General features: G+C 42.6%; 1 protein-coding gene across 1 annotated transcript in view; it reads right to left on the bottom strand.

Annotated features, from left to right (window-relative positions):
• Positions 1 to 23,616, bottom strand: part of PRKAG2 (protein kinase AMP-activated non-catalytic subunit gamma 2) — a 182,427-nt gene extending 158,811 nt beyond the window's left edge. Inside the window, exon 1 of the mRNA XM_030968488.1 lies at positions 23,402 to 23,616. Coding sequence (XP_030824348.1) covers positions 23,402 to 23,503 — 102 coding nt within the window. The 5' untranslated portion in view covers positions 23,504 to 23,616. The remainder of the gene's footprint in view (positions 1 to 23,401) is intronic.
• Between the last annotated feature and the right edge of the window lie 1,451 nt (positions 23,617 to 25,067).

Below are 25,067 nucleotides of genomic sequence, written 5' to 3' on the forward strand. Positions count from 1 at the left end.
TGTGTACGGCTGTGCTGTGTCAAATCTCCATTTCCAGTATTACTGGGTATCATGAGGAAATGAGGTAAAATGGCTCAGTAACAGCCATCACCTACTCCAGAAATCCTGGTGAATTCTTCAAATCTGGTCTTGCTTTTTCCACAAGTTCTTTTCACCATGTCCTACTCAGAACAACATCAATGATCTGGACATTATTCAGAATATCCTGTTTGACTCTGAAAAAGTTCTCAGGTTTATCAGAAACACAAAGGTATCTTATCACAGCCTTTACTGGAAGCTTCTCATTCCACGGATAATCTGGTGGCTACTCATCCAAGAGCAAAGGTCAGATTTTCTGCCACCTCTACATCAGGCTGTTCATCTAATCTCATGACACTGAAAAATTTTTTTCTTTTGATGTTTTCTGAAAGTAACTCAGTAATTCTCAGCTGAACACTCAAACTCATTTACTGGTTCTTCACTACCTTCCCTTGAGAAAGATATTCTGTCTTGGATAGCATTCTCTGCTCTTTCATATACTTCTTTCTCTTTCAGGAAATAATTACATCAGTAGAAGATATTTTTTACCTTTGGTGTTGGAAGCTTATTTGTTACCAATCGAATGCAAGCCAGGGGAGTTTATATGCAAACAACCCACCCAACTCTTCCAAAGAGGGCAGCTAAAGCAAAATAGTTTAGAGAAAGGTGAGGAAAATAGGGCTCTTACCTTCAACATTTCTCTCCTGCTGCTTATGGATCTTATCTCTGTTATGTGGAGGATGATCTTCACCAGCCTCTATCAGCCCTGACTTCCTTCACACAGACATCACAACTTTCCTCACTGCTGCCCATCTTCTCTGCTAAGCTTCCTCTCAGAGTGCCTTACTTTTTCTTTCCAGAACTGTTTGATTTTCCTTTCTTTTGTCTTTGGTATCCTCCTTGGAGAGCGCACTTTGTCCCCAGGACCCTCCTCAAAGACTTAGCAGCTCTCTTATCTCTTTCCTGATGTCACTCAGCATTAGCAGCTTAGCCTTCGAAAACAAATCCTCTTTTTCTGCTGATAAGAAGAGCCACTTACGCTCTGCCTTCCCCTTTGTTTTCTCTCTTTGGAGGGAAGATCTCTCCAGTTCTAACACCCCTCCATGTGATGACACAGGCAAGGCCATGAAGCCCAGTGGCCCATGTGGAATTGCTACCGAGGTGAGCACTTTCCTGCTAACACCCAGAAACCACGGAGTCAGCAGGGATTAAGGGAACAACGAAGGGCTCAGCATTTCTGGCAGCACTGACGCATTTCAGGGTGCTGCAGCCCTGGGGGAAGCAGCAGCAACATCACCAGGATAGATGAAAGGACTCTAGGTAGTGCTAAAAACAAACCCAAGCCAAACCAATGTGTTTTCACAGAAGAAAACATTTTTTTTTTCTCCCAGAAGAATTCTAGCTCTCTGGTAGAATATTAGTCCTAATAGAAGCAGAGCAGAAAGAGGAGCTGGTAGGAATAACAGCAGCTGGTTTCTCTCCAGAATCACCAGCCACACAGACACAGCTCCCTTGGCACAGCAAATGCCCTCCCTGACAGTGCCCTCATAAATCAGCTTCACTGCCATGAGATGAATTTGTACTTGGTTGAATTTTGTATGGCCCAGAGTCTGCAACACAAAACGATCACAGCTTTCAGCAAAGCTTAACTTCTCCTACCTCCATAGGATGGTGGTGGGCTGGAGAGACAGACTGTCTCTCCAGGGAATCTTGGCAGGTGAGCCACAGGAAATGCCAGGCCAGGGGCTGGCAGGACCTGCTGCTCCCTGGATAAATGGAGTACTACAGGGATTTCCATCCAGCAAATTTAGTGCCACAAGCACTAAATCCATAAGAAAAGAAAAGAAACCCCAAACTTTACTAAAGCTTAAGCATTACCAACTCAATTATCTAAACATTTCATTATGTAAGTACACATACATGCAAACAGCTTTGTTCCTGAAATCCTGCTGTTCCTCAGCAGGTATTTAACCACACAAGAAAACCTTGAGAGCACCTACTTACACAAGAGGGGACGAAAATGACATTCTTTTTCAGCTTTAATAAATCCAGTTGTTTCTGCTGCCCTGCTGTACCACAGCTGTTCCAGCCCCACTGTCAGCTTTAGCCAATTGTAAGTCATCAGTTTTCAGCACACAATGCAGCTGAAAGCCAATTCTGCTGGTAGCACTGTTGGAAATGAATCATTATTTGCCCAGATCTTGTATTAACCTTTTATTTCCCTTGAATATCACCACTTAAAAATGACAGCTCACACCCTTCAAGAGATGGCAAAAATAAAATTAAAAAAAAATAAGGAGATAGGTCTGGGAAACAAGGAATAAGAGATATAAAGTGCAGCATTTTAAAAAAAGGAAACAAAACTTTAAAAATTATTCCAAGCACTATCAGCATCTAAAGCCAGCTGAAGAAGACCCTGAAAAAGAATCCCAGCAACTTCTACTTTACATGAGCTCAGTTTCTTTGAAAAAGTATGTACCACATCAATAAAAAAATGTGGAAGGCAGGTTACCCTGAACAGAGGGAGAAAAATACTAAGCAGGTTTAGCTCCAAAGGTCATGTTGTTTTAGTCAAACCACCCAACATCTACTCCCTCCACTTGCTCTAGTCACTCTCTCTACCGTAAATTTAAAGCTCTAGACAGCTACTGCTGCAAGGAGGACAGATGTAGTCCTAACTAATCATGTAAACCTGTTAAATACTGTCTTAACAACTTGGTCAAATAATTATTTTGCCTTCCTGCACAAAACTGATCTCTTTTCATTCACAGTTCTGCAACAAGAGGTTGCTATAAAACCTGTAGCTACACAAATACTTAGAAAACAACTCCTGTCTTAGCAGGCTGTAATTCAACAAAAATGACGGATGTTCCCTTATGATATAATTTTTTTCAAGCTAAGTTTTAGCTAAAATTAAGATTAAAAAGGAGAATTCAGAAAAATATGTTATTTTTCAAATAAAAATATATAATATGGAATCACAAAGATCTGCCACTGTCACTATGACCATGAAATCTGGTAGGGTCTCCTGGTCTGTGTTATGACATCTCTGTGAGACTCTGCCCAACTTTGGCCTAGCAATAAACCAGACAGCTGTGGGAGACATCTCAATTTCTTACTAAACTCTGCCAAGATTTAGTTTGCACCCAGAAAACCCTTGTTACCCCCTTTTCTTCCTCTTGCTGTTTTTCTTTGCCACTCAAGTGCCAGCTAACAATGCTGAGAAAAAGGGAAAATCTCTTGTGCTCTCTCTTGCTGGCATCCTGGGCATCTCGTAGGACAACATGGAATTTCAAGTCTCCAGTGCAAAGAGAAGCAATAATGAAACAATTTTCTGAAACCTGGGTAAACCACAGCAGTGTGTTGAGCTAAGCCAGACACCTTGGTGATGATCCCAAGATACAGGGCTCACTCCCTAGAAGAAACACAAGGATCTCTCATGAAAAGGACTGGATAATCTGAGCAAGTGGAGGAACAGAAATCAGGTCAATTTAATCAATTTAATTTAATTATTTTAGTTTAGTCCTTAATCCCTCATTTATGTATTCAAGGACTATAATTTTGTCTAAAACTTGAGCACTCAACAGCTGGATAGAGACAAACTGAAGTGCACCTGTCTCAAAAGGTTACCTGGGAGCTGTCATGGTAATGTTGCCATGGATAAAGCACAGATCAGAAGAGGCATCAGGAGGCCTCCAGAACAGATAAAAAGCTTTAATCTCATATTGATATATATAAGTAGTGTGAAAGCTCATCTGGAATAATGTGTACAGTTCTGGTCATCTGCTCAGGGAAGGTTCATTCAGCTGGCAACAGGTGCATTAGCAGAATGTTCTGGTGGTGAGAGGAGCAGAGATTCTCCCTCATGGGACGTGACTGAAGGAGCTTGGCTCTCTGGGTTCTGCAGCTGACAGCTGATAGTGTGTGTGATCCTTCTCCTCAGTTACATAAGGTGCATAAACAGCAGCAAGGGAGAAGAGATAAAGGACACTTTTGTGGGTGCAATTAGAAAATGGAAAATTATTGTGCATAAATTGAGGTTGGAAATTAGGAAGAGTGACATTCTGGAGCAAAGCTCTAATGAGAGCAAGAAACATCACCACTTTGCAAACTGATGGAGTTAATTGCAGGGAAGATATGATGGCACTACCTAACGGGTTTTCCTTCAGGAGGTAGGAAATAAATGGCAAGTTAAAGAAGGCTCATTCTTGCTTTATGCAATCCCTAGAGCAAGAAGGGAAATAAAGAATAATTATTTCCAGCATTTTTTTTCTAGACTCAAGAAACTCTGATCCTCCTGTTGAGACACAATTACTGACTGATCTGCAGAAGAAAATCAGCTCTGATGTCTAATGACTGAAAGATGAGGAAGGGCTACAGACACGGGAAAGGAGTCATTCTAGGTATAATGTGAGGTCAACAGAAAAATATATGATGATTCAGAAAGGTTAATTCTGAACTGTTTTCCAAATCTAGAAAGAGTCTGGTACAAAACCTGTGGCTACATTCTATGTCAGAATGTGACCTTTTCCATGTTCAGAGTGTGATAACCATCTTCTTTGGTTACACCTGCATCAAAACATACCAGATGTGTCAGAAGAAATCCTTGCTCACTGATGCCATGGTTCTGATCCTTCTCAAAAGCCTCAGATCAGATGTGCCCCAAGGATTACATGCAAAAAATATACATGGAAATATGGGCGTGTGCAGGCACACCCACCTACACATAGACATAACATGCTCATAAAAATGTACCATCTGCTTATTTAAGAGTTTCAAATGCCCCAAGTTTTGATGAAGAGCTGTATAATGACTCCAAATGGGAAACAAGAGGATCCTACCTATGTAAACTAACCAACAAGCAGAAATTATCTTTGTAGCCTACTGAACAGCCTGGGAAAACAAACAAGCAAGCAAACACTGTTTCTGTGAATCTGAAAGAAATTTCTTGCTAACAGATTTGAAAGAGAAGGCCAGAAAGAGGAAGGAAGAGCTTTAAAAGTGAAATTACAAGTAAACAAGGAGAGAGAAAGAAAAGAAGAAAAAAAAAAAAACAACTTCCTGAAAATGGATGGGAAAGGCCACCTAAAAATGCACAGCACTGGAATTTCCAGCATTTGACCAGCCACCACCACAGTCCCAGCTTTTACCTGTCTGAGCCACCTGGCTGATTTCTTTTATCACAATTAAAAAAAGCAGACCCTCACTGGGGAATTCTGAATAAATTTGTCCCCATCCTTGCAGGTTCCAAGGCCAGTTCCCACGGTGAGTTCCCTTGGCAGCACAAGCTCCTCCTCAGCTCTCCCCAGGGCTCAGGGAACACACGGCTCTCCAGAGGCTTCAGCTGCTGCAACTTTGGGACTCTGGTGACCTGCCTTTTAAAAGAGTGGGAGTCACTTCCTCTGCTGCCCCAGCAGTGCTTTTAGGAGCCCAGAGCATGCCAAAACACGGCTTGCCCTTGCATATAACTGGAGTAACAAAAGTGCAGCTGTACTCAGTTTAAGGCAGGGCGATGCTTTCCCACCCTCATTTAACGCTGGCTCATTTCCATCAGCCCTAACAACCATGAATGGCAGGGAAGGGAGGTTTTACGGAGAGCCATAGGCTCATAGTCCTCTTTGATTTTGCTTCAAGTGAGTCAAATTGGCTTCATCCACAACTGAAGGCAGTAAATGTACTGACACAAAAGTTTGGCAAGAGATGTCATCCCAGGTAAACTCCTGAGGCCAAAGGGAGCCATGTTACAGATGATTTTATATAGGGAAAGCTCCACACAGTGCAGAATCAGGAGTGGAGTGGGCCAAGACATCTGCAGTGCTGAATTACCTGCAGTGGTCTGGCTTTAGGCATGATGGATTTTTAGCTTACATATAAGACTAGGGAGCCACTGAGCTCTACTTTCCAGCATGCTACAGTCTTGGGCAAATTACTTCTTAAATTTTTTCTTTCCAAGCTTCACATCAGAAATAATGATACTTCCAGGGTGACATTAAATCAACTATTTCTCCTAAACATTTAGAAATTTGCAGAAGGAAGGACATGGATGGGGGCAGTGCATTAGGGTTATTATGTTGGCTCTTCCCCAGGCTTTCTTTCGAGGAGAGTTTTAAAAGAAATGCTTGGATCAAATACCTGTTCAATAAAAACCTGGATATCCTCCAAGAGTCCACTTCTTTGGTGAGAGCAAATAAAGCATGTTTCCCAGTGTTTGAGGTGTAAGTGAAACCTTGAGTGCACAGGAGGTTGATATTAGTAGGCACACTTGTCTGGTAAGAGCTGCAAGAGGATAAACTGAATACCATATGGATAACAAGATGAGACTGGGGGAAATCAGCATCTTGCATGTGTCCAAGAATTGATGGTTCAATGACTGGTGATTCCTCACATTCCTGATGCAGATTAGTTAGGGCACTGATGTTACTGGATTCATCAGGAAACAAGCCAGGGCCAGTGCAGGCAGGCAAAGTGCTACAGAGGAAATTGAGTTTACATGGAATGAACAAAACCATGTTTTCTCCAGACACACAGAAGTAAACTTCTTTTGTTCATTCAGGATCTCACAACAGTTTCCTTCGGAAAAAGAACTTTTACTCTAAACTCTGTTCCACACTTGGCATTTTTTGGCAAAGTCCTCCCTACCATGTAGTCCAGATGAAGTAACTTCCTTGAATTCCAGCATAAATGTTCCTAGCACTGCTAAACACCAGCAAAGCATCTAGTGATCACTGCCCCAGATACCTAAGATAGCTATCTATATGTCAGTCATGTATGACAAAACATAACTCCTAAAGCACTTCAGGGCTTTTCATATGCAAAAGTTTGTATCAGCTCCAGAGTTCACCCCACACACTCTGTTCCCAGCCAAGTAATGAACCACCCAAAGGTCAGTGGAGTGAGAGCTTGGTTTGGGCCACACACTCCCTTCAAGGTGAAGAACAAAGGCATAAGGGTGTCAGGTCAAGACTGCCATGTTCACACTTCGGGGATATCCTCTTCCTCCTCAGCCCTGCCACATGGAAGGAGAAGCACAGCTGGATCCAAGATAAAGCAAGCTTGTGGTTAGGAGGTTGTGCTGTTGCTCAGTCTGGCTAAACTTGGTTTAACCACCAAATTGATTGTGTATTTTTGGACTGGTGAGGAAATGAGATGTTCATGACCTGATTCAGAAACTAAAGCTTTGGACAAAGTTTTAGATGAATCTGTTAATGAATTACCAGCAATAGCTGAGCTTATGTTTGACTGAATTTCTATGGTCAGCTTAATGAATACATGTACTTGGAAAAGACCTAGCTGAGACAAACATTTGGCCTCACTCTGCTTTGAAGATATACATAAAATACAGAAATATGTTGCACCAGTTGCAGTTGCTTTATATGTCATTTCCCAACAATAAAAAGAGCAAGAAAATGTTAAAGCTTATGCCAGAACATATAATAAAATTTCCTTCCCAAAGCTATAAACTTCCTGTGAAGCCAAGCCAGTGTGCCAGACCAAGAACTCCAGCTCCAGCCATCAGGGGAAGGTCTTGTCCCTCTACTGATGTCACAGATCTTTTCTGTGACCAAAGAGCAGTTCTGTAAAGTGACACACCATCAGACTCACAGACAGCCAGGCTGAAAGGCCTGAGAAACAGAATATCCTAGAAAGGAAAATAGGAAGTTTTAAGGCCTATTTTTAATTAATTGCCAGATGGAAATAACCAGATGGAAATAAACCTTTCTTGGAACTTCTGGAAGCTTCTTGGAAAAGTCAACCTTTCCCTCAAACTGGCCTTGTGTACAAATTAGCACAGATGACAGATAAAAGAAGGGTTTTTTCTTATTAATGAAATCGTGATAAATTCTGAGATGATACTTAGAAAAGAAAACAACATTAACTAAATCACCATGATCATTCCAACAACAAAACCATCTAGGCAAGTCTATGTACTACACATAAAACCCTCTCATATACTATGGAAACATGCATAAAACAGTTTGAATTTACAAATTCTCAGCCTGAGCACAAGGCATACTTTATTTAAATGGCTGTTATAAATCCATACAAAGTACAGGACTTAGCTTGATAACTGTCTCTTCATCTCATATAGTTACCAAGCTTCTATATAAACAAAATATGGTCTGTCAGATTTCTGTTTGGCCTTTTTGTATTTTGTCTCTACAATGGAGATGTGAAAGAGAAAGGCTGAATGTATTTATTCTGGTCTGGGCAGTTGGCCAAAAGTAAAAAAGATATTTTAGGTTTCCTGGCTCACAGTGAGTTCAGCCTCTCACCTGCCTCCCCATTTTAGACCACAGCTACAGAGTTAAAGCTGGAACACAGTCAGAATAGCAGAGAGGGTGCATCACAGCATTAGCCATAAATATTACCTCTGTACCCTGGTTTCACTCCCCCATCTCCATCACAGCTCTCTTATATCAGACACTTTGCACAATCCTCTCACTTGTGGTAAGACTTGTGGTAAGCAGAGCTGTAAAAGTTGTCTGCAAGGAGAGAAAGGTCTCAGCAGAACAACTAGAAGAAACCTGGTTGTTTGTCAAATGGAATTATTGCAAAATCAAAACCAAAAATTATTGCAAAATCAATACCAAAATTTGGTATCCATTCATGAGCTATTTCTGGTGCACCATATTTTGCTCATTTATAGTTTATGCACTCACAAGCTTTAGGTGGTTCCTTCTCCCATGCCTCTAAGCTGCACAGAGCCAAAATGAAATCCAAACACTTCCATCCCATGCAGAAAGAGCTTCTCCAGTTCCAGCCCCACTGTCCACAGCAGCTCCAGTGACAGGGAAAATTCCCCTGCTAAGGCAAAGTAACACCAGAATGGCACTCAGCAGATCTAGTGGTGAGCAGCTCAGAAAGCTGCTCAAAAATGTTCCTCCAGCAGAGGAAGATGCTCTATTCTCTGCACTGAACAGGTTACCTAAGCCATATAAAATAATTTTTAAATCCCTTAAAATGCTGATGCGGGCATCCTCCATGAAACAGCACGAACCTTGTGGCACAAATGAGCATTAAGTACCCCAACTGTGAGCAAAGTCACCAAAATTCTGAAAAACAAGATATTTACCCCTAAATCTTGCCCATGTCTCAGGAATGTGAACAAATCTAAAAATCCTTTTCATAAAGATCCAATATGTAATTCTGTGAGCCTGATTTTTGTTCTTCCTATTTTGTGGTAGGTTTTGGAAACTCTAGAGATGGCAGCTACTGCCTTTGGCTCAGGGAATACAGCTCAGGGAATATTCACAGAATCACAGAACAGGTCAGGTTGGAAGGTATCACAGAGGGACATCTGGTCCAGCCCCCCTGCTCCAGCAGGGTCATCCCAGAACATATGGCACAGAATTATGTCCAGACCATTCTGGAATATTTCCAGCAAGGGAGACTCCACATCCTCTCTGGACAATCTGTCCCAATGTGTCATCACCTGCACAACAAAGAAGCTTAAATAAACAATTATTACTTGTGTGGAGGCTACAGTGGCTGTTGGAAATCACAGGATTACAAAAATAGGAACACATAATAAAGACAAGTCTGATGTAAAAACTGGAAGATTGGGAAGAAGGTGGAGTAACTGAGATTTTTTGGCAACCTGCTCAGAATCAGCCTTAGTCAGCAAAGATGTTCAGGAGATTACTGTGAAATGGAGTTCCCAGCCCCATGCCAGGAAGTCAGATTTCCACACTGCAATGGTAAATATTTTCAGTGGTAATTGCTGGGAGGCCAATCCTGCCTGTCAAAATAGAAGTGCCACAATGGACTGTTATGATGAATTTCATGGAATGAACACAATTTTCACTCTGACCCATGATCAGTCTTTACAGCTGTCCTTGTGATAACTTTCACAGCGCTGAGTTTATTTTTAACTAAAAAGGGATCAATCTAACTGCTTGGATAAAACCATCCTATCTTTCTGCTTTGTCACTTTTCTGCAAGGCTATCAGCAATCATATTTCTACTGTTAAATAGTTTTCCATCTCTCTCTTTCCATTTAAAGCACACTTTGGCATAATCAGAGTGCTTTTCAATCAGTCCTGGTAAGAACAAGTATCTGTCTTGGAAAAAAAGCAATTGCATTGGCACGATCAAGTTACTAATGACAGATCCATTATATAATCAACAAATTGGTGTTTTTGATGGCTATTCCCTTTCCTCTTGCCTCCATAATGGTTCTCAGCTCAGTCAGACATTTGCAATTCATTTAGGAAATGGACAAAGTAAGCATTTGGATTTTCCCCAATTGTGTTGCATTGTGCTGATTACTAATTGCAGCTGCTGCATCTCACTGCAGAAATATCTGCTTTGCAGCACAGGTAGCATGATCCTTCAGGCACAGGTGAACATGCAAGTGCCCTGTGCATTACTTGTGTTTTCTGCTTCCTTGATGTAAAAAACCTTTCCATCTCGAGGGGACGAGGAAGCTCAGCATGGGTTGGTAGCTTACCTGTGTACAAAAATTTCTATTGTGTAGTGAAACATAAATCTATCAATTTTACTTTATGAATGTCACTAAATTTACTAACTTCATTTTCAGTTAATTCCATATAGCTCCCATTCTACAGGGTAAATATGCTATTTTCAGGCTCATCCTACCAAATGGTCATGTCTTCATCACTGTCTTTACCTGCTGTGTTTCTGAGTTTAAGGAAATTACATTATAGATATTTCTGCCTGACAGTTCACAAGAGGAAATTCTATTTTGCTGTTATGGATAATCCTCCCCTCCCCACCCAAATCCAAATATGCCATTTTATTTTACTTATTTTAATACTATTTGATTATTTATACTACCCTGCTCTGACTTAGAGTACACAGTATGGAAGAGAGTCACTTAGATATTTAACTCCACCAGGATATATTTTAAAACACCACTTCCATGTTACATTAAGAATTAAGTAATTAAAATTTTCCATTTCCAATATTTAGGCAATATCAAATAACCAGAAACAAAAAGTAACAGATTATTTAAAGCTGGCTCAGCAGTAAAATGCAACTACCTGTTACAATTTAAGGTTGCTGAAGTGTACAACCCCCAGTAGCCAAAAAAGTCTCTAGAGGTACATAAAATAAAAAAAAGAAACCTTCTAAAATTATCTGGCAGGGGCAGATTAAAGCAGAAGATTCCTGTTGTGGGAGTTCTCCTGTGCTACATTTACATTCCCAAAAAGCAAGTCCAGGCATATTTGTTTTTACACCGTTGTTTCCACACCAAGACACATTTCCATTCCCCCCTCCCTTCTTCTGCTTTTGTGTTCCATCGTCCTCATCAACAATTAGTGGAAATGCCTGGCTGTGCCTGCTCACATTGTTCCCAGACTTTTCTCTCCCCCAGTGAGCTCTGAAGACCATGCATTATTTGACATGACATGACTTGGAGGCCTTCTACAGCAATGGCTGTATGCAGGGAAGCAGACAGAAGCAAGGGAGAAGTTAGTCCTGGTTACATCTGGCACAGTAGGATGCAAGTCACTAGGTGTTAATCCCTTAGCACAACAGCCCAGGTGATTGAACTTTAAATTACTTAAGTCTTGTAAACCAAAAACCACCAGAAATCAAAACAGCCTAAAGGTCAGGCTCATTGCTCTGTTTGTTTTGTGACATGAAAACACAGGATATTCATAACATGGGGTTTTCCCCTGAAATAATTAAATATCTATTGTATTTTCCATCACAGCTCATTTCTCTGCAACATGAGCAATTTGCCAGCTTGTCTATACACACTGAATGTATTCAGCTCAGAGCAAACAGCTGCACACAGGGCAGCTCCCCTCCACACACACAGGCTGTGCTCATCACAGAATCACAAAATATGCTGAGTTGGAACGGACACACAAGGATCATCAAGCCCAATTCCTGGCCTTGTACAGGACCATCCTCAAGAGTCACCTCATGTGAACAAGAGCATTGTCCAAACACTTCTTGAGCTCTGTCAGGCTGGTGCTGTGGCCACTGCCCTGGGGAGCCTGTTCAGTGCCCAGCCACCCTGTGGGTGAAGAACCTTTTTCTAATATCCAACCTAAACCTCCCCTGACACAACTTCAAGCCATTCCCTCAGGTTCTGTCACTGTCACACAGAGCAGAGATCAGTGCTTGCCCCTCCTCTCCCCCTCACAAGGAATTTGTAGCTGCAGTGAGGCCTCCCCTCAGTCTCCTCCAGGCTGAACAGACCAAGTGTCCTCAGCCACTCCTCACATGGCTTCTCCTCAGGACACCTGCATCATCTTCATTGCCTTCCTTTGGATAGTCTCTAATGGTTTAATGTCTTCCTTTGGATGGTCTCTAATGCTTTAGTGTCTTTCTTGTCATGTGGCTCCCAAAACTGTCCCCAGGACTCGAGGTGAGGCCACCCCAGCCCAGAGCAGAGCAGGACAATCCCTCCCTGCCCAGCTGGCAGTGCTGGGCCTGATGCCCCCATGATCTGTTGCCCTCCTGGCTCCAGGGCACTGCTGATCACGTTCATCTTGCCATTGACCAGAAGCCCCAGGTCCCTTTCTGTGGCACTTCTTTCCAGCCTCTCATCCTGTACATGCAGGGCTGCCCCATCCAAGGGGCAGAATCCAGAATCCAGAACTTTCTCCTGTTGAACTCCACACGGTCAGTAAGGACTTGTGTCCTTATCTGTTTTTTGATTTAACCTAACCAGGTGCACAGAACATTCAAGACCATAAAACACAAACAAAGGAACCTATTGCCCTCTGAAAATAAACTTTCAGAAATATATAGAGTGCATGAGTTAATATCTTCTCTCACTTTGTTGCTCAAGTAGAGAACTTTGATTTTACCATTCCTCCAAGAGAAGGTGATCAATCCCCAGACACAAGTCCCCAGATTTCAGCCTATGTGTCCTAACTATCATCCATTAAAGTGCATATAGTGATCAATGCCATTGATCTTACATCCTTTGCTTTTACATGTGTGCCTCTTCCTTGGTTACTTCAACCCAAATCTGCTTCATAAAATGCTGACAAAAAGGTTTATGTGGATTGTGGTAGTGAAATATATTTTTGAAATTTTAAAACATTTATATTTGAAAGTAAATTTGGAATAACTGCCCCACAGAGAGTCTGAGCACATTAAATGCCTACAGTAGCTCATAAAACCTTGGAAGTGTACCCAGGTAAAAAATATATAAACAAAAAATCCTCTGACAATTTTAAATTATCACAGCCTTTTTTCAAGTTTTGTTGAAAAGAAATTTCTTTCTGAAGACTTTATCACATGTAATACTTGGTCCCTCTCAATCAAACATAAGACAAACATACACTGACTTTATTATGTGTCACAACAGATTGCAATGCACCAAGCATCAGTATTAGTTTCAGTCTTTATCATCAGGAGAGCAGCTGCTGTTTATCTCTTCCCAAATTGCTTCCTAATATTACTTTCAATCTCTGTTGCATTGAACTAAAAGCCAATTTCTGATTTGTTTGATGGTTTTTTTGTGTTTTGTTGTTGTTGTTGTATTTTTGTTTGTCTGTTTGTTTTTTCCATTTTAGCTATCAGGCACAAGAGAATGTTACTGGAAGTGGAAAAGTAGGAAAGTGGCTTGATTGTAATGCAGGTATAAATAGCAAAGAGGGGAGAATGGCATCTTGAAAGTTTGAAAGATGTAAAACTTAATTTGCAAATGTAATTAAGGATATCCTGAGGCAAATGGACTGGCAGGATCTTCAAATACTGTAGAAGAACCTAAGATGCCTAAATTCCTTTGACAATCACATCTCTTTGAGTTACTAGCCTTCTTAGCACCTATTTTCTTTTCTCAAGGCTTAATCCTGTGAATGGCATTTTAAGTAAACTTGAGTCATCTGTTTGCAGATTTTTGGATCTGAGACTACAGACAGATGGGCATCAAAGTGAGTGAGTTACCAAGGCTAACCAAGTTACCACTCGTTTTATGTGACCATGAAAATAAAACAGGTTGGCTAAGTAGGACGGCATTGTAAGGCTTTGTTCAGCGTTGCAGGAGGATGCACACAGTCTGTTGGGAAATCCAGCTGGGGAACAGCAGCTTCCCTTGCCTTGGTAAATGCTTGAGGTCCACCAGGACAACTGAGGAATACTGGGTGAAGAACAGTTTTGTCTGACTAAGTTATGGAAATGAGCCCAATCCTGTGCATGGTTAAGACACTTCGTCTTTTACTGACTCTAGTCAGCTGAAAATCAGAAAAGTTGCATTAACAGCAACTTTTACATGCCAATTGATGACATGTCCACAGATCTGCAGCAGTGAAAAAAGCCAGAACTCTTAGTACAGCACAGAAAAAAAGGAATTCAAGTAATTGCACTTTTTGAATTACTGGATTTACTTTATAAAGAAAAATGCTGGCATGTACTTTCCTGCCTCTGCACAGCTCAAAGCATGTAGAGTCATTCTAAAACATATAAAAACATAAAGAAAATGTATAATTAATCATCACCCAACGAAAAGAAGTCTCTTAAATTAGTATTTACCTTGAATATTGACTCCCTAAATAAAGAGCAAAGGGAACAGCTGAATAACATCTTTTACCTCCCATTCTTTTCAGGCTCCAAATTTTATGTTTACAAATAATGTTGGCTCAATTTTTCAAATGGCAAAATTTCCCCATTTTCCCATAAAAATGTAGAGTTGATCTAGGACTAGTGGAAGGAGTATCAAAGAATGGTGTTGAGACCATGCTGGTAATTCCCTTTCCTGCTCTAGCTGGCAGCAGCACTAGAGAATGCTCAGCTCCAGCAACTGGAAACACAAGCCAGTGGAATTCAGGAAAGGAGACAGAATGCCTGCAAACTCTTTGGAGATTGCTGTAGATTGAGCATGGCTGGTAAAGAGCTCAAACTCCATTTTCTTGACAATGTAGATGACTACATGCAAAAATACTGTAGATGCCTCACTTCAAGAATTCTACAACTGATGTGCCACCAGCTACACAGAAAATAAAAGAGTAACACTGCACAGCTTTCGACAACCCCATGAACCACATGGAGGATGTGATAACTAGGCACACTCATTGGTACCACTTTTGATGCTGGAAATTAAAATAGTCTCCTCTAATTTATCTAATATCCTCAATCCTTGGTCTTCCTGATCAGGCTGCCAAGAGTCCTAATAATGTTATTTTAAGACCTGGCATGACTGTCTGTAGACATAAGACTGGAATCCTTTCACTTCACACATATTTTCAAAAAGCAAAAGGAAAAATACTTCCCATGACTGCTGCCTTAAGTTAATGTTATACAGGGATCTGACTTAGGTTGAGCTTGTACATGGATCCTTATGGAACAAATACCACAGCAAGAAGGTTTGGCTTATGGTTAAGGTAAGGGAACTGGGTCTGAAAACTTCAGGAGTCCAACTGTCACATTCCTATACAACATGGGAAAAGTTGCTTTAACTCCAGCCATCTCCTTGAGTATCAGCACTACAGGGATGAAGTTGTTTCTTCACACCTCCTCCAGCCAATCCAGTCTGTCAAGGCTTTAAATTCTTCAGAGAGTTTTGTCTTTACTAACATATGTACAGACATCTAAGAGCATTCAGTCATGGATGGAAAGAAGATCCCACAAGCTGTTTTGATGTTTCAGTGTGGCACACTGACACTTTAAAAGTTCATTTTTTGTGGACCTCAAGCCTCAGCCATTCATCAATGCACAGCTAACACCTCCTCTGCCCTCAGGCCATACAGCAGACAGAGACTCAGATTGCTGAGGATTTATCCTTGAACTGTCTTTCCTCATGCTTCTTAGTTTAGGTCACACTTCCAACACATGATTAATACTCAGTAACAGCAAATCCCCCTCTAATGAATGTATGCAAAAGGAATGACAATACATGATGAAAACCACATTCCAGAAGATGCAATGATCTACTGAGAAGCTGGCAAACTCATACCCAGCATGGTAGCACTGACTAAGCACCTTTTTTACCTCTTCCTTACTCTTCCTGCCTTTGTCAAGTCTTGTAGAGACTATTGTGCCTCCAGTTTTGATATCATCTCAGAGAATCCTTTTCCCAGAAGTCTCCACACTCCTTCTAGCCAAATTCAATTTTACATCTCAGACTGGCTCTATGCTTTTGGAACAAGATCCAACCAACTGTGGAGTTCAATTCCATGTGCCTGTGGAGTGGCTAAACAATAGACTATTTCCAGAAACTTTCACTTGCTCAAATGTGTTCTGTCAGAGCAGTGAAACTGGGGAGTTTCCATCCTTGGGGAAATTCAAAATCTGATGGGGCAGAGTCCTGAGCAACCTGCTCTAGTTGACCACTGGGTCAGCAATAAAACCTGGACTAGACAGCCTCCAGGTATATCTCTCCCAACCTCAACAATTCTATGATTCTGTAAAAACACTTGTTTGTACTTACACCTTTTAAAGGCTATATGGCCAAAAGCAAAGCAGCACAGGCCTAGAAAACACATTAAATGCACACCTATTTAAAGGCATAGAACAGCCCTGTATCAGAGGAAATTTGTCAAGGATTAGGGCTAGGTAGCCTTAATAGAGCAATCGTGACACACTTGAGCAATCGCTACACAACTCATCTTTTCAGATTTCCATGTAGAGTCCATTAAAAATAAGTGGCAAGCAGGTAACAATCCATTTTTTCCACTAGACAGGCAAAAGGCAATGCTTATGGCACCTGTTCAGTCCACTACATTCCTAAAACTATCACATTTCTATGGAGAGCTCGTCTTCACCAAAGTTTCTTCATGCTTGGACTCAGATTTTGCCCCTAATCTAGGTCACCAAGTACTGATTTCTCCAATTCCACAAAAAACACTTTTCCAACCTCTTCTAAAGAAATCAACATGCACAAACCAGATCCAAACTTCAGCTGTTCATAAAAGACTCCTGGTAAGTCCACATCTGAGCAGGAAAGTCCTGTGGTTTTTTACGTTATCAGGAAGCACTCTGACCTCTCAAGAGAGGTTTGCTTTTTCAGCATGCAGAAGAAAAGTATTTTCTTATTTTCATTGTTCCAGCAGCATTACTGACATGGAAAGTTGACTGAAAATTGCAGAATGGCTGTAGTACATAAATGATGATAAAGGCTTCATAACATGGCAGACAATGCTTACAATGCACACACTTCCTCCTAACGAATCCCCAGATGTGTGAGCATGTTCTCCAGCAGCTAAAAAAAGGCATATAGCTCTCTCACCCTGGTCACAAAAATAGATTAAGTCTTCAGCTTATGACATAGGTTCTGTTTTTGGAGCAGAAGGTCACAGGCACCCTTTGCAATAATGACCATAAGGTCTGAGGAGTCACGGTGTGGGAAATAAATGACAACCATGAAACTCACACTGCAATGCATTTGCTCTGCATCCACTGGGTCACGCCTCCATAATGTAATTTACTGTCAAGCTGAATTTTATGAAAATCTGAAGGATGTTATAAACCATTCTATGAATCCTCAATGTCAAAAGCTGGAGTATGGTGTTGTATTTCTGTTCTCAACTGTGTAAATAATGCTTTCATGCTTTAAAGGTTTCATATGCAAGGAACTTGAGAGAGACAGTATTACAGAAGCAAACACTAAACTGAAGCATTATACTCCAGTTTCTACAACTACATAACGAATAAACACAAAAATCATTCTGCATATCTAACATACATTGATGTTTTAGCTCACTGCTGGTAGGAGAAATAGTTCAGCAGGAGTAGAGCACTGCATCATCACACCAACAATAATATTTTATATTTATTGATGGCATTGTGTATTCATGTGTGTACATAAGTTTTCCTCCTCAGGAGAAAAACCACACTCCATTCAAGATTGAAATCTTTTTCTTTTAGCCTTTGAAGACTCCCTGTTTGTGAGACTGTAACACTTTCTCCAGTGTGTCTACAGTGCAAACAACAGTAGAAAATTGAGACAGTAGCCCCCTGCAACCAGAGCAGACCCTGGAGCCAATTCCCAGAGCCTGGTGATCAGTCTAGGGTAAAATACCCCACACTGAGACATTCCTTGTCAGCTGGTGATGTCTTCCTTGATGCTTCATTTCTCTAGTAACCAACTCTGGTCTTGCATTATTCCCTGTGTATGGGATGCATTTTGACAGAAATTAAGCTTTTCTTCAAGGGGATGAGAATTACATGTATTACTTCACTCAACATAAACGTCTACAATTTGGGCAACCAATGCTGACTCAGTTTTGCCTCCTTTCTCCTCCCATTAGCTCTGCCAAGCCAGCACCTGGGCACACCAACCTACTTCCATGACTGTCCATACATCATCAACCAAATGAGGGTTGAATTCTGGTTTCAGTCACATCTGAGTAGCTCCCTGGAATTTAATGTGGTGAAGTTGAGATTAAGCTGAACTTTGTGGGTCTGTGAACAGGAGCTGGATGCTCCTAGGTGGAGATCACCACCCCCCATTTCACTCGTGATCCCTCTGGAGCATGACTTTTCTTCTGTTCCACTAATTCCCAGTACAAGCACAGTGTAAACTTCCCTGAGCCCAAAAGTCTCACCATCCACATTTCTGTGAGTTCCTTCCCCATTCATTATTTATTTCTCCAAGGAAATTCACATTCCTCTGAGCCCACAATCCTCACAGGCTCAGGTATAAATAAAGGAGGTTGGGTGAGGTCCTTTAGGAGCAGAATCTCAGACCAGGAAAAATAATAATTTGTAAGACACAGCATGTTTCTATATACTGATGGTCTGTTTCTGTTATGCCTTAGAACTGAAAAGACTAATGCTTCCTTAATTGCAATGGCAGCTATTATGATTGTAAACATAAATCCTTTCTTTTATCCTTCAGATACCATCTCAACACTCCTGAGCTAATACCTCTTGCCCTTTCCTGTCTTAATATATCAGCTCTTGGGGGAGGAATCCAAATTTAAACTTCAAGGCCACAGAGGCTCAGGACAACTCAGAGCCTGCCCTGGGAGAGCAAGAGGGAGAACAGTTGTGATTTAATTTTAGGCAAACATTTCTTTATGTGTCTCTCTCTCCCTACACCTCCTCTCCCCAAGAAAATAAATATTTCTTTCATTCCTAGATCACGCTGGAAGCTGATTTCTTTTCACCTTTGAAAGAATTCACTAGATTATTCCCCACCTGCAGCTTCCTAAAGTGACTCCTAGACTGAAGTGCTGTTCTTATCAGCCCACCCTGCAATTACCGGGAGACAAGAGGCACCCTGCAAAAACTGTGACAGAACAAAATCATTTCACAGTGATTTATTAGGCATGCAGCCACTAATGACTTTGCAAGTGTGGAAAGCAAGATGGAGGGGCAGAGCCTGAGCCAACAGTAGCTGTCAGAACATCATTGTCATCTATCGGGTTAGAAATATTTAACCCATCTGATGTTCAGCCTGGCATCCCCCCATAACACCAAGCCTGGAAACAGCAATAAATTTTGACATTGAGGAGTCCCTTCAAAATCACAGAGGTTGACAAAGAAAAGGGAGAAACTGTGCAGAGATGTTTCTTTGTGTACATGGAACATAAAGAACCCTGATCTCCAAGCACATCCTTCTAGTGCACCAACTCTGCTGTCAGGGCTGAAGTACCAGAGGCAAGAGCCACCTCACTGAACTGACAGGTGTTTTGATATTCATTCACAGATGTTATTTTTGTGCTTATTGTGAAAAAAAAACCTTCTTGTTCATTTGAATAAAAAGTCACCTTGCCATGTATTTGAGAAACATCCAAGGAAGTGCCAAGCTCCTGCAATTCCCACCTGCTGGGAGCAGCAGGTGCTTGGCACCTGGCATAGTGAAGCTCTTGAGAGAAGTTCTGCCCTCAGTTGTGCTCATGTAAATACAACATAACTTTGCCAGCACTGACTGAACCATCCCAGATGAAATTAAAAGTAAACAAGAGCAGAATATAATTTTTTTTCAGCACCAGGGGCCTACAATGGTAATGTTAACATTAGAACAGATCGATTTTGCAAGATGACAAAAGAACATTCTGATCTCACTGCTGTGAGCTCCTACTCAGCAGACAATTGCATCCCATCTCGAAATAGAGTTTTAAAAATGTTCAAAGCAATGTGCAAGCATTAACTTCTAATGGCTTAAAAAGGAATTTTATAATGCTAATGTCTTCATATTACAGCTATGATGTATCTAGAGAGCAAAGGTTTCTATTTAAATCTCTAGCAGCTTTCAAAGATATTTGGACCAGAAATTTCCATTTAGGTATCTCTAATTTCAAGACTTCTGAGTGTGCTGCTGGGACAGACAGAGGTTGATATGACCTTTACAAAGGCTCCTGCAATTATATTCTGGTCCATCTAAATTACTAGTTTAAGTCAGTTGTGTATCTACAAAGAAAACAACAACCAAACAAGATGTTCCATCATCCCAGCCATTTAACAAACACTCCCCTGCCATGCTACAGAATAGAGTGGTCCCTACTTTATTCTTGGCTACTGAACACAAGCTGAGAGCAGTGGGGAAAGCCAGCCTGCAGGAATTTAGTGATCCACCATCACTCCCAGAAGTACAGGCAGGGCACCACCCACCTGTGCTGAGGGAGGCTGAGCACAGAAAGAAGGTGAAAATAGTGTGTTTCTAGATTTTTTGTATCATGTCTTGTCCTTCCTTGAGAAAGGTATGCCTGAGAAATGCCCTGGAGTGTTGCAAACCACAAAACTAGCTTTGATCTGTTTTTTCCCCACTGTCGCAAACAAACCCAAAACAATAAAACTGTGTGGGGGAGAGAAAAAATGCATATAACTTTCTTTTCAGAAACCCCTATTATTCCAGAATCCTCTAACCTAATTATAGTGTATTTTGCTTACTTCCCCCCCTTTTTTTTTCCACAATATATATTATTTTTTCAATCAGCATTTCTGCGTGACCAATAAATATGTTTTAGGTCAGCCTGCATCACAACAGTACCTCTCTGTCCCACTGCTGTCTCCCTCCCCTCCTACTCAGACCTTGTTAGCTCTTCTCTTGTTCCTAATTTGAAGATCCAAATGAGCATGAATTACGCGTCTCAGCAATAAACATGATCTCAAGAAACACAAAGAAGAGGATGAACAAAATAAAAATTACAGTCTGGCGAAAGCTCCCTTGACAACTACAGCTACACTGACAGGCGCCACTGAAATAATAGGAATGATGCTTCAAAACAACAGCCAAGAAAACGTTATGAAAGAGAAAAAAAAACTAGTCTAAACAGATCTTTTCAAATGCAGATTCCTCTGTCAAGTAAGGAGAATGTGAAAAATGTTCTTTCTTATAGCACAGCCATGTTCAAACTCCGCCAGATTAGAGAAAACCACTAAAAATATGAGTACAACCATGGGCTCAATAGTCCATTTGAGGAATGTTAGAATGATGCAGAATGGAAGAGAAGGGTCATATTTTGAGGATGGAGAGGAAAGATGGAAGGTATTATTACCAACTGGGTGAACAGCAAAACTTCTGTTGGCTTCAGTGCAACATCAGGTATTTGCAAGCTTGTGTATCTGAGTCCCTACCATTATCCAGGTGACAAACTGCATATCAAAAAGCCAAAAGATGATTAACATGAAATATTATGACCCACTACTAAAAATGTTCCATCCAAGAGAGAATTAAGGCAAAACTCATGAAGAAAGGTTGTCTATGGATTAGGGAGGAAATTAGGAAAAAAAGCATTAACATTCCTCTGTCAATAATGATTTAATGCTAATGAGCTCCTTAAGTACTTTTTTTCATGTTAGCTTCACACCATAAAAGGAGGAAAATTATCCTAAATTCTGGTGTGGTCAGAGATATCTGCTGATCAGCAGGTATTTCAAAAACACCAGGTGGATGCTGTAAAATCCTGCAACAAGCACAGGAAAATCCCAAACTACCTATGGCTCCTCAGCAGGCAGAAAATGCAGCTCCTGAGAGCAGCAGTGGGGATCCAACTGCACAAGAATTTCTGGCCAGACTGAGTCAGAGGTGGGGGGGCAGTGGAAAGAGATGGCAGAGACAATATTGCAGCAGGGTGGGAAGGAATAATGAGCACAGGGGGAGTGGTGCTTTGGTGTGGTACATTTTATTTGCTGGTATTTTACATCCCTATTGTGAAGTACTACTGGCAACATGGTAAAGTTTATTGCCTAAAATCTTCTGTCACAAATACATAGGCAACACCCATTTCTGTTAGGAAAAACAGACCCTTTTCTTCTACTACTGAATGCACTCTGAGCTCCACAAGTTTGGCTTGGGCTCTTGGGCTTGCATTCCTCCCCAGAGAAAAATAAAATCTGCAGAAGAGTCATGTACTTTTCCTCCATTTTATTCCACACACTCGAGACACCTAATAAATTTGCTTTGACTTCTTATTCTTTCCTAAAACAAAGGAAAATCTTAGAACCACAAATATCTTCTTGCTCCTTGGTGGCCTGGCAGAGATATGGGTAGAACTGTTTCCCACTTTTATATAATGAGATTTAAAACAAACTAATAAACAAAACAAAACAACAAAAAAAGGAAACCAAACACCAATAAACAATAAAACAGAGGGCACAGAGACGATACAAGGACTTTGCTATTTCTTGCCAGAAGCACTGAAACCAAAAGTACATCAGGACTGAGAATAGAAAACTAATAGCTACATGGATCACAAGAACATCCTAATAGTAAAAAACCCAGTAATTTAAGTTTTGAAAGGCATGTAATTCTGAAGACGGAGCCAGTCAGCCTTTCAGTACTCACTGGAAATAGAAACTTTTTATCTGTGGTTATTCTGTATCTGTATCTAGAATTTCTTACATGTTACTTTATAGTGGAATATACAGAACAGAGCTGGTGAACAGACTGCAGGGCTCACTAGTTTTCTCCACTGGGAATCCAGCTGCCCTCCCTGCTCTTTTAGCAGTGACCAGACTGCTTGGATCCAAATCTGAGCCAGCCCTGGGTTCCCCAGCCCTGGGAAATTCAGAAGTGGATTAGTCTCGAGAGGGAAGAATCAGATTAAACGCTGGTTCAGCCACAGGCAGGGACAGTTCCCGGAGCCAAAGCTGGGAAAGTTGAGACCAGCGTTTGGGGGTGAGCAGACCTTCTGCCGTACCGTGCTGCGAGAGGGAACTGGGTGAGACAAACTGAGCCAAACCACAGCCCAGGGCACTTGTACAGCAGGTAGTAAGAGTCACTTCTGAAACTGGGATAGGGGGATACACCTCCGTGCCACGGATCCTGCATCCTGGGCTCCCAGCACTGCATGGGAGCCAAGATCCCACTGTTCAGCCCACCCCAGGTGTGCAGGACTCGCCTGTTGCAGGGTGCACCCCCAGCCCAGCGTGCCCCAAACTGCAGAGCTCGGCAGGAAACACAACAAACACAAAACACCTCTCCCTGCCTTTCGCTGCGCTCCGTGGCAGAGAAAAACATGCCCAAGCCACGCCAGCTGCCGAACGGGAGGAAAAGCGAGGAGCCACTTACGGGGATGTGCACTCGCAACATGAGTTTCTTGCGGCTGGAGCTTTTCCTGCTGCTGCTGCTGCTGGAGGCATCTTTCTTCTTGTCCATGGCAGTGCTTCCCATGCCTTCACCCAAGCCTGGTGCTGAGCGATGGATCTGGGAGGGAGGCTCCTCTTCCACCTCTCCCCACCGTCCCACGGGCCGCAGTTACTCCAGGCTCCTTATTTTCTTTTTTCTTTTCTCTCTTTTTTTTTTTCTCCCCCTTCCTAATGGCCTTAGGAAATTTGGGGGGGTGGGGGGAAGCAAGAGAAGGGGGGGAGAAAGAGAGAAGCCGAGGGAAGGGGAGGAGTTTCTCCAGCTCCGGTCTTTAATCCCAGCAGCGAGGTGTCAGGGGGGACCTTCGCAAGAGCATGAGATGCCCTCACAGACGCTGCTCCCTTTCTCACTCTTCCGCCCTTTCAAAAATATCCGGAGCATCCTGGGGGAGGGGGGGAGAAAGTTTCCTTCCCCTCGCCCAGCTCGGCCGCACTCTCACCGAAAGAGAGAGAGAAAAAAAAAATAAAAAAACAACCCCCCCAAACACCCAAAGGCCAGAAAACCCGAAAAGGGGAAGCGCTCGGGCGACGCTTCTGGCAGACTGGGGAGTCCCGCGGGAAGGGAGGGAGGGAGGGAGGGAGGGAAGGGGGGCAGGAGGATGGGAGGAGGTGCCCGGGAGCTCCGAGAGCCCCGGCGGGGTCCCCAGGAGCTGCCAAACGAGCACCAGGCAACTTTCTCGCAGTCCGGCCGCTCCCCACCCCGAGCTGCCGCTCGCCCTGGGCCGCCCCTCCGGAGCTGGAGCTGTGCCTGCATTCGCGGAGCACAGAGGTGGGCGAAAAGGCTGCGTTTCACCTTGCCAAAAACGCCCCAAGGCGGCGCGGCTCCTCTCCCTCCCGACCTCCCAGGCTGTTTCCTCGCTCCCTCCCCTCAGGGTTTCTCCCGGCCGTGCCCTCAGCCGGGGGTGTTTCTTTCCCCCAGGCGCCGCTTCCCAGCCGCGCTCCCCGCAGCCCAGCAAGGAGGGGGCCCCGGCAGGCTCCATTCCCTCTGGGTAAAACCCCAGGCTGCCCTGCCTCTGCCGGGCTGACAGAGAACGTGTGCCAAGCCCAGGAGGGCCGCAGTCCACTCCTGAACGTAGATTTTTCCTCTCCCTCCCTCCAAAAAGCCTTCAGCGCGCTTGCACATTCAGCCGAGCGAAAAGAAGCGGCTCAGCTCCCGCGGGCGAATGGATTTGGTGTCACCGGGTCCCAGAGAAGGAAAAGCTCCCAACATCCCTTCACCTGTGGCTGTGCTGCTGCTGCTCAGAGCAACCCCATGGCAGTGCCACCCTGCTGCCAGGCTGCCACCAGGGCTGAGAGTCTGGGACAGCAAGGACAGAGAGGTGTCTTTTCTTTAGGACGGCAGGTGGTTTAAACAAGCATACGTGCTGCATCAAAATATGGGGGTTTGTTTCAGCAGTGCCTCTTCTTCCCTTGACAATCCCTTGCTGAGAGTCTGGGACAGCAAGGACAGAGAGGTGTCTTTTCTTTAGGACGGCAGGTGGTTTAAGCAAGCATATGTGCTGCATCAAAATATGGGGGTTTGTTTCAGAAGTGCCTCTTCTTCCCTTGACAATCTCTGCATCTTTTTACAGTGCCTGAATTTGAGGATAAGG

This window comes from Camarhynchus parvulus, chromosome 2 (assembly GCF_901933205.1).
Source record: "Camarhynchus parvulus chromosome 2, STF_HiC, whole genome shotgun sequence".
Classification (NCBI taxonomy): Eukaryota; Metazoa; Chordata; class Aves; order Passeriformes; family Thraupidae; genus Camarhynchus; species Camarhynchus parvulus.